At 45.0% G+C, this 9,616-nt stretch overlaps 1 protein-coding gene across 4 annotated transcripts in view; it reads right to left on the bottom strand.

The window, feature by feature from the left end:
• Window positions 1-3,519: 3,519 nt before the first annotated feature.
• Window positions 3,520-9,616, bottom strand: part of NVL (nuclear VCP like) — an 80,713-nt gene continuing 74,616 nt past the window's right edge. For all 4 annotated transcript variants that reach the window (XM_066237515.1, XM_066237517.1, XM_066237519.1 and 1 more), the window contains one exon: window positions 3,520-3,837. In XM_066237515.1, the coding sequence (XP_066093612.1) occupies window positions 3,793-3,837 (45 nt within the window). In that variant the 3' untranslated portion in view covers window positions 3,520-3,792. The remainder of the gene's footprint in view (window positions 3,838-9,616) is intronic.

Genomic DNA, 9,616 nt, shown 5'->3' with positions numbered 1-9,616 from the left:
TTCTGGAAAGGAGTCATGCTTGTAGTGTGTGGAACAAAAGGTGAATCAGGAGGCCCAGCAAACATCATGGTGATGACGGCTTGCACTAGGTCAGTGTCTGCTGGAACAAGGGAAGGGACAGAAGCCAGAACATTTGTAATAAATGACTGACCACCAACAGAAGAACTGATGGTTTGGGCTAGGAGCTCTGTGGGGGGAGAGCACGTTAGAAGAGGGGGATGGAAGCGAAGGGATTTGTTTTCCCCTTGAGACTTTGTGGTCTTGGGAGACGCAGTGTCCTTGGCTGTGACCTAATGTGGGCATGCTACCTCCACCCCTGAGTTCTTTGGAACAAACTTGGCCGGCTGTCTCCTTCCTCCTTGCAGGGACAAGGTCACCTGCCAGTGCAGCCAGACGGCACAGTCATCACGCTGCCTAGGGAAATGTCCAGAAGCACATGTTAACGTCCCCTCATTCGTGATCATCTGTTTCTAGGACAGGATCCAGGTTTGCTTTTTCTGTTGGGGTTGTGTCCTCTGCGATCCCAGACACCCTTCTCTCTGTGTCCCTTCCCTGGGCCTTGTGAGGCTGTTCGGGTGTCTGTACCCTTCTGTTAACTCACTGAAAAAAAAAGAACTTATTATCCTGATTTGCTTTTAGGTATTAGTACTTTCTCCATTTTATTAATTACATTCTTTTTCTGTTGTTTTTGTATTTTTCTGAAGCTGGAAACGGGGAGAGACAGTCAGACAGACTCCCGCATGCGCCCGACCGGGATCCACCCGGCACGCCCACCAGGGGCGACGCTCTGCCCACCAGGGGGCGATGCTCTGCCGCGACCAGAGCCACTCTAGCGCCTAGGGCAGAGGCCAAGGAGCCATCCCCAGCGCCCAGGCCATCTTTGCTCCAATGGAGCCTTGGCTGCGGGAGGGGAAGAGAGAGACAGAGAGGAAGGAGGTGGGGTGGAGAAGTAAATGGGTGCTTCTCCTATGTGCCCTGGCCGGGAATCGAACCTGGGTCCCCCGCACGCCAGGCCGACGCTCTACCGCTGAGCCAACTGGCCAGGGCTATTAATTACATTCTTAAAAGTAGCATCACGATTTGTGAAAAGTGAGGTGGAGTAGAAATCCTGGAAGAAAAAATATAGTTAACCAACCCACCTGTCCAGCCTCAGAATACACCACGGGCCGCACCGTGAGTGAGGAATGACATTAGATGAGATACATAATTAAACCCTTCAGAAAGTATCAGCTAGGGGCTCATCCAAGGTACCCAGAGGCCAGCATGAAAAGGCTCCCAAACCAGCCAAATCTCTATTTACAGACTGCAATCTGAACATCATGCAATGTAGTGATGGGTAACAGCTGAGCTTGATAAGAAATGGACTATATACACTATATACATAGTTTCCAATACCTCCCTAAGCAGAAAAGTCACCTCATAGTATAAGAAAGCTTGGAAGAACCATCTTAGTCAGGTGACCAAAGTGGACAACATCAGTGTAAGGTCGGCGGAGAGAGGGATAGTCATGTAAAGAACTCAGACCCACCCACTTTGGCTAGGACCGCCCACAATCAAGCCCGCCAAAGGAAGCTTCCCAGGAACCATTTGGAAAGAAGCAATCGTCTGCCAGCCAGTGAAATTTCACCACGTCATAGTAGCTCCACTTCCCTAGAGGGACCCTTTAAATCAGGGGTCCCCAAACTACGGCCCACGGGCCGTATGCGGCCCCCTGAGGCCATTTATCCGGCCCCCGCCGCACTTCTGGAAGGGGCACCTCTTTCATTGGTGGTCAGTGAGAGGAGCATAGTTCCCATTGAAATACCGGTCAGTTTGTTGATTTAAATTTACTTGTTCTTTATTTTAAATATTGTATTTGTTCCCGTTTTGTTTTTTTACTTTAAAATAAGATATATGCAGTGTGCATAGGGATTTATTCATAGTATTTTTTATAGTCCGGCCCTCCAATGGTCTGAGGGACAGTGAACTGGCCCCCTGTGTAAAAAGTTTAGGGACCCCTGCTTTAAATATCTCCCACGCGGTTTAATCCATGCAACTTCCCTAGCCTCCATTTTTTACCTCCACCTCTCTTTCTTTCCTTGGGGCCAGGGAACCATGCCGGGCGGGATGCGCACTCTGTACTCAATAAAGCCTTTTGCTATTCCACACTTTGCGGCTCTGGACCTCTTCCTTCCTTCTCTGTGGGGAAAAATACCTTACATTTTTGGTGCCGAAACCCGGGAGGAGTTAGAAGTCCGCAAGGACCACTCCTTTCTCCTCCCCTCCGAGAAAGAACCAGGAGAAAGAACCAGGATCTCTGATCTCCAACCCACTTCGGCGTACGGTGCGGTAAGTCCCCTGCCTCCAGCTTTCCTCTCAGTTCTTTCCGAGACTCCCTGTCCGAAACCGTAGCTATGTCAGGGAAGTCTTTTCCGTCCGTCCGAGTGAGTGTGTGCTTGTGTAGCCTCCATCTTTCTTTCCTCGGGGCCAGGGAACCTTGCCGGGCGGGATGTGCGCTCTGTACTCAATAAAGCCGTTTACTTATTCCACACTTTGTGGCTCCAGCCCTCTTCCTTCCTTCTCGGCGGGGAAAAATACCTTACAATCAGTAATGGGATAACTTGAAATCACAGGCCTCTTGACAGGACACAATGAGCACACGACATGGCACCATGAGATTCCTCCCACTGATGCACAACTTGAGTCTCCCCGAGAGGAAAGGTCAGACAAACCCATTGAGGGCATGCCACATAGCAGCTGGCCTGCAACCTTCAACAGTGCCAAGTCAAGAAGGAGGAACGGCCTGACCTGTGGTGGCGCAGTGGATAAAGCGTCAACCTGGAAATGCTGAGGTCACTGGTTCAAAACCCTGGGCTTGCCCGGTCAAGACACATATGGGAGTTGATGCTTCCAGCTCCTCCCCCCTTCTCTCTCCCTGTCTCTTCTCTCTCTTTCTGTCTCTCTCCTCTCTAAAAATGAATAAATAAAATTTAAAAAATGAAAAAAAGTTAAAAAAAAAAGAATTTAAGAGGAGGAGGGACAGTTCCAGGCTTGACACTAAAGAGAAACAGCAACTAGTAACAACAGCTAATTTTAAAAAGTATTTTTTTAAAAAAGATTTTATTCATTTTAGAGAGGAGAGAGAGAGAGAGAGAAGAGGGAGGAGCAGGAAGCATCAACTCCCACATGTGCCTTAACCAGGCAAGCCCAGGGTTTTGAACCAGCGACCTCAGCGTTCCAGTTCGATGCTCCATCCACTGCGCCACCACAGGTCAGGCAACTATAGCTAATTTTAAATGGGATCCTTTTATTACAAAGGCTACTGGGACAACTGGGGACCAGGAATGAGCCTGCAGAGGAGATGGGGCAGTGATCACAGCTGCCTCCGGGGGTGGGTTATGCAGGGGGGATGTCTTGGCACACAGGAAATACACGTGAAATTATTTGGAGGTGATGGGCCATCAGACTGGCAACTTACTTTTGGATGATTCAGGGGGAAAAAGTTCTTTTTACTGTAATTGCAACTTTTCCGTAATACAGTTAAGATTTCAAATTAAAATTTTATTTTTAAAAAGTATCAGTTATTTTATTTCAGCAGTTCAATTTTTTTTTTCCTTAAAGAGGAAGGTAGGCTGTTTCCATACAAGGTTGACCAGATGGGAAGAAATCCTCAGCTCCAACTCAGCATCATTAACTGGAGAATAAAAGGCTTATGCAAGACCACATCTGTCAGGCTGAGAGCAGCAGCTCAGGGCGTGAGACTCTCCACCAGCCGGATGCACTGGACTCCTCCGAGGCCTGCTGCTGGAGAAGCTACTGGCTTAGGGCCTGCTTCAGAGCTTCATACATCACTTGATCCTGGGAAGAGGGGAGAAGAGAAAATATAGAGCTGATCACTGGTATGGGTTGAATTGTGTCCCCCAAATCATATGCTGAAAGTAAGTACTTTAGAGTGACTATATATATTTGGAGAGAGGATCTTTTCTTTTTTTTTTTTTTTTGGTGACAGAGTCAGAAAGAGGGACAGATAGGGACAGACAGACAGGAAGGGAGAGAGATGAGAAGCATCAATTCTTCGTTGCGGCACCTTAGTTGTTCATTGATTATTTTTTTTCTCATATGTGCCTCGGGTGCTACAGCAGACCGAGTGACCCCTTGCTCGAGCCAGTGACCTTGGGGTCAACCTGATGAGCCTTGTTCAAACCAGATGAGCCTGTGCCAACCTGGCGACCTTGGGGTCTCGAACCTGTCTTCTGCGTCCCAGTCTGATGCTCTATCCACTGCGCCACTGCCTGGTCAGGCTGGAGAGAGGATCTTTAAGGAGGCATTTAAGTTAAAGTCATCAGGATGAGCTCTAATCCATATGATTGGCATCTTTATGAGAAGACAAGATTAAGGCACAGAAGTGCATAGAGGGAGATCCACGTGAAGACAGAAAAACAGTCATCTGCAAGGAGAGAGGCCTCAGAAGAAACCAACCTTGCCAACACCTTGATCTTGAACTTCTAATCTCCAGAACTATGAGAAAATAAACTTTTGCTGTTGAAGCCCCCCTCACCCCCAACCCTGTCTGTGGTCCTCTGTTATGGCCGCTGAGCCGACGAACACGGAGAGCTGACCTCCCCACACCTAATTCCACGCGCATCCTTTCTACAGGGAATGCCCATGACCCTCAGAATTGTGGACATAAATTGCCCCCAAAATCAAGTGAAAAGATTCTATATCTAATTAGTGAAGACAGCAAAATTCTAAACTATGCCAAGTCTGGACGGGAATGAGGTGAAAGCAGAGGACTCCTACGCAATACTAACATTTGTCAGAAACTGTCCGAGTTCTTCCCAATCAGGCTGCATCATCTCCTACTTGCAGCGACAGCGTACACGAGTCCGACCACTTCACATCCCTGACACCCTATAATGTACTCAGTCTCTGACATTTTAGTCATTCCACTCCGATACATTTATCCTAAAGAAATATGGCATGTTTAAGTTTTCCTAGTCCTTTATATATCTTTTAAATCCAATGTTGTTATTCTTTTGGATATGTAAAATGTTCACACGGTTCCAAAATATATATATAAAATTATAATGTGATCTCTCCTACACTGCCCCCATCAATGTATCCTTTTAGATTTCCCTCTGCAGACACGAGCAAACACTAATATTATCCCTTCCTCTTTTTAACATAGATGGTAGCATGTCATATACATTAGGGGTAGTCAACCTTTTTATACCTACTGCCCACTTTTGTATGTTAGTAGTAAAATTTTCTAACCGTCCACCGGTTCCACAGTAATGGTGATTTATAAAGCAGGGAAGTAACTTTACTTTATAAAATTTATAAAGGAGACTTACAGCAAGTTAAAGCATATAATAATTACTTACCAAGTACTTTATGTCAGATTTTTGCTAAGTTTGGCAGAATAAATCTTTATAAAACAACTTACTATAGCCCTGGCCGGTTGGCTCAGTGTTAGAGCGTCGGCCTGGCGTGCGGGGGACCCGGGTTTGATTCCCGGCCAGGGCACACAGGAGAAGCGCCCATCTGCTTCTCTGCCCCTCCCCCTCTCCTTCCTCTCTCTTTCTTCCCCTCCCGCAGCGAGGTTCCATTGGAGCAAAGATGGCCCGGGCGCTGGGGATGGCTCCTTGGCCTCTGCCCCAGGCGCTAGAGTGGCTCTGGTTGCAACAGAGAGACGCCCCGGAGGGGCAGAGCATCGTCCCCTGGTGGGCAGAGTGTCGCCCCCTGGTGGGCGTGCCGGGTGGATCCCAGTTGGGCGCATGCAGGAGTCTGTTTGACTGTCTCTCCCCATTTCCAGCTTCATAAAAATACCAAAAAAAATTAATTAAAACAACTTACTATAGTTAAATCTATCTTTTTATTTAAACTTTGGTTGTTCCGCTACCGCCTGCCCACCATGAAAGCTGGAATGCCCACTAGTGGGCGGTAGGGACCAGGTTGACTACCACTGATATACATGATCCCTGCTTTTATTTAAAAAACAATATATTTAGGGCCCTAGTCGGTTGGCTCAGTGGTACAGCGTCGTCGGCCTGGCGTGCAGGATACCCGGGTTTGATTCCCAGCCAGGGCACACAGGAGAAGCGTCCATCTGCTTTTCCACCCCTCCCCCTCTCCTTCCTCTCTGTCTCTCTCTTCCTCTTGCAGCCGAGGCTCCATTGGAGCAAAGTTGGCCCGGGTGCTGAGGATGGCTCCATGGTCTCTGCCTCAGGCGCTAGAATGGCTCTGGTCACAACAGAGCAACACCCCAGATGGGCGGAGCATCGCTCCCTGGTGGGCATGTCAGGTGGATCCCGGTCGGGCGCATGTGGGAGTCTGTCTGACTGCCTCCCTGTTTCCAACTTCAGAAAAATACAAAAAAAAACCCAACACCAAAAAAAATATATTTAGGAAATAGTCTAGTCTTTTAGTATTTACAATAGAATTCATTACATGATCATGCAGAGATTCCATCTTTATTATCACACATGATGTCCCAAGCAATAGATTTTATACTGATGTGTATTTCTGAGGATAAATTCATATAAAGAAGCTGCTGGGTTAATATTTGTTGTGATTACAATTTGGTCCATCAAAAGTGCTCACCAGCTGCAAATGAAAGCAACTGTTTCCTCATTTCCTGGACTACAGGGTATGGTCAAGTATTGAGATTTCTGCCAAAAAACAAACAAAATGTAGTATCTTAGTTGCTCTTTTATTATCAGTAATATAAGAATTTTCTATACAAGCTCATTTTCTTTTCTGTGAAGGATCTGCTTATTTCTCATTCTTTGTCCAGTTTTCTATTAGAATGTTGGTCTTTTTCTTATCAATTTCTAGTCATTCTTGCCCTGGCTGGGTATCTCAGTTTGCTAGAGCCTTGTCTGGAAGAGTTGAGGTTGCCAGTTCGATCCCAGTCAGGGCACATACAGGAACAGATCAATGTTTCTGTCTCTCTCTCTTTCCCTTCCTCTCTCTAAAATCAATAAAACCAATATTTAAAAAAGTTTCTAGTCATTCTTTATGTGTGCAGATTAGACCTTGGTAATACAAACTGCAAAAAAAATTTTTTTTATCATTTGTCCTTTGATACTTTTTACTTTTTAAAAAGATTTTATTTATTCATTTGGGGGGGGGGGAGAGAGAGAGAGAGGAGGGGGAGAGGGAGCAGGAAGCATCACTACCATATGTGCCTTGACCGGGCAAGCCTGGGGTTTTGAACTGGCGACCTCAGCATTCCAGGTCGATGCTTTATCCACTGTGCCACCAGTCAGGTGACACTTTTTTTCATACAGAAAAAAATTTTTTTTCCTTTTTTTTTTTTTTTTCTTTACAGAGACAGAGAGGGAGAGAGAGAGTCAGAGAGAGGGATAGATAGGGCCAGACAGACAGGAATGGAGAGATGAGAAGCATCAATCATTAGTTTTTCATTGCATGTTGCAACACCTTAGTTGTTCATTGATTGCTTTCTCATATGTGCCTTGACTGCGGGCCTTCAGCAGACCGAGTAACCCCTTGCTTGAGCCAGCAACCTTGGGCTCAAGCTGATGAGGTTTTGCTCAAACCAGATGAGCCCGTCCTCAAGCTGGCGACCTCAGGGTCTTGAACCTGGGTCTTCCGCATCCCAGTCCGATGCTCTACCTCTGTGCCACCACCTGGTAAGGCCACACAGAAAATTTTAATCTTATGTGTCAGTCTTCAGTTACATTTTATATTTATGGTTATTGGGCTTTGTGTTAAGAGTAAAAAAAGGCATGTCTAGTAGAGCTTATAGAAATATCTCCCTATTTTCTTCTAGTACTTTTATGGTTTTAGTTGTTACATTTAAATCTTTGATTCATTTGGAATTTATCCTGGAATACAGTATAAACTATGAATCCAACTTTAATTTTTTTTCTTTTTTTAATATTTTTAAACTATTTTTTTCATTTTTATTTTATTTATTCATTTTTAGAGAGAAGAGAGAGAGGGAGAGAGAGAGACAGAGAGGAGAGAAGGGGGGAGGAGCTGGAAGCATCAACTCCCATATGTGCCTTGACCAGGCAAGCCCAGGGTTTCGAACCAGCGACCTCAGCATTCCAGGTCGACGCTTTATCCACTGCGCTACCACAGGTCAGGCATCAACTTTAACTTTTTGAAATGGCTTCCCAGTTGTCCCAATATTAACTACTGAATAGTCCATCTTTCTGTCACTGGTACGGAGAATATTACATATTATGTATCAATATGTCTTGTATAAATTATATGTTATATTAAGGGTTTATTTCTGATATAGAACATAAAATATTCTGTTCCACTGTCAGTCCATTCATGTATCATGATAGTGTTTTAATTATAGAGGCTTTAGAAAACTATATTAGTATTAGTGGTTTTTAAGCTCCACCCCGAACTAGATAATTCAAATAGAATAAAAGGTCACCCTTCCCATCTCTGTCCTACAGTCACTTAGTTTTTCTCCCAACTTATTAGTTTCATAAGTAATTATTTCATAAGGACCCGTTAATATGCCAACCAAGGAAAGTATTCTTTTTACCTTGATGTTATGCTTTATTCTTAAAAGATCAAATAAAGTAATAATCAGCTTCATCTTCTGCTTTATTATTTATTCAAAATTCATACTATGCCTATTTCCAAAAAGAAGTATAGCTTTCTATTCACTAGGGCAGTTTCCAGAAATCGAATATTTAAGGTTTAAAGATTTATGACTACCAAGGATATTAAAAAGAATACATTAGAATCAAGTAGCATTAGTAAGACATACATGTAGTCTTTTTTTTTTCTTTCTATTTATTTATTTATTTTTCTTTCTGAAGTTGGAAACGGGGAGGTAGTCAGACAGACTCTCGCATGCGCCCGACCGGGATCCACCTGGCACACCCACCAGGGGGCGTTGCTCTGTTGCAACCAGAGCCATTCTAGCACCTGAGGAGGAGGCCACAGAGCCATCTTCAGCGCCCGGGCCAATTTTGCTTCAATGGAACCCTCGCTGTGGGAGGGGAAGAGAGAGACAGAGAGGAAGGAGAGAGGGAGGGGTGGAGAAGCAGATGGGCGCTTCTCCTGTGTGCCCTGGCCAGGAATCAAACCCAGGACTCCTGCACGCTAGGCCGACACTCTACCACTGAGCAAACCGGCCAGGGCCTCATACATGTAGTCTTTTAAGGGATGTTCTTAATAGGGTAAAAAAATTTCTACACTGTCTGGAATTACAGGCTCAGATGTGATTTTGAACAGAATCCATTGCATTGCCTTTACCATGTAGTGAATCCCTTCTAATGAGCAAGCTACCTACAAACCATTTTCTAACATCAATAACTCTGAGAGACCAGGCTCATGGGTACCTATGAACATATCTATGGTAGGGCTTATCATACACCTCCTCATTGCTCAAAAAGATTAAGAACCATGTCTTATATGATTTTATATGTTGTGAGTCTAGCACAGTGCCTGATATATGCATAGTAGGTACATAATAAATGTTTATGGACAGATGAAAGAATGGGATCTTAGGCAACTCATTAATACACTAGGGGATCATGGGAGTCTCTCTCTCTCTTTCTCTCTCTCTTTGAAAGAGAGACAGACAGGGAGGGAGAGGAACAGAGATGAGAAACATCAGCACGAGCCTGAGCTGTGGTGGTGC

The sequence above is a fragment of the Saccopteryx bilineata genome, chromosome 1, assembly GCF_036850765.1.
Source record: "Saccopteryx bilineata isolate mSacBil1 chromosome 1, mSacBil1_pri_phased_curated, whole genome shotgun sequence".
In the NCBI taxonomy this organism is placed as follows: Eukaryota; Metazoa; Chordata; class Mammalia; order Chiroptera; family Emballonuridae; genus Saccopteryx; species Saccopteryx bilineata.
This window is presented reverse-complemented; position numbering and strand designations above follow the sequence as displayed.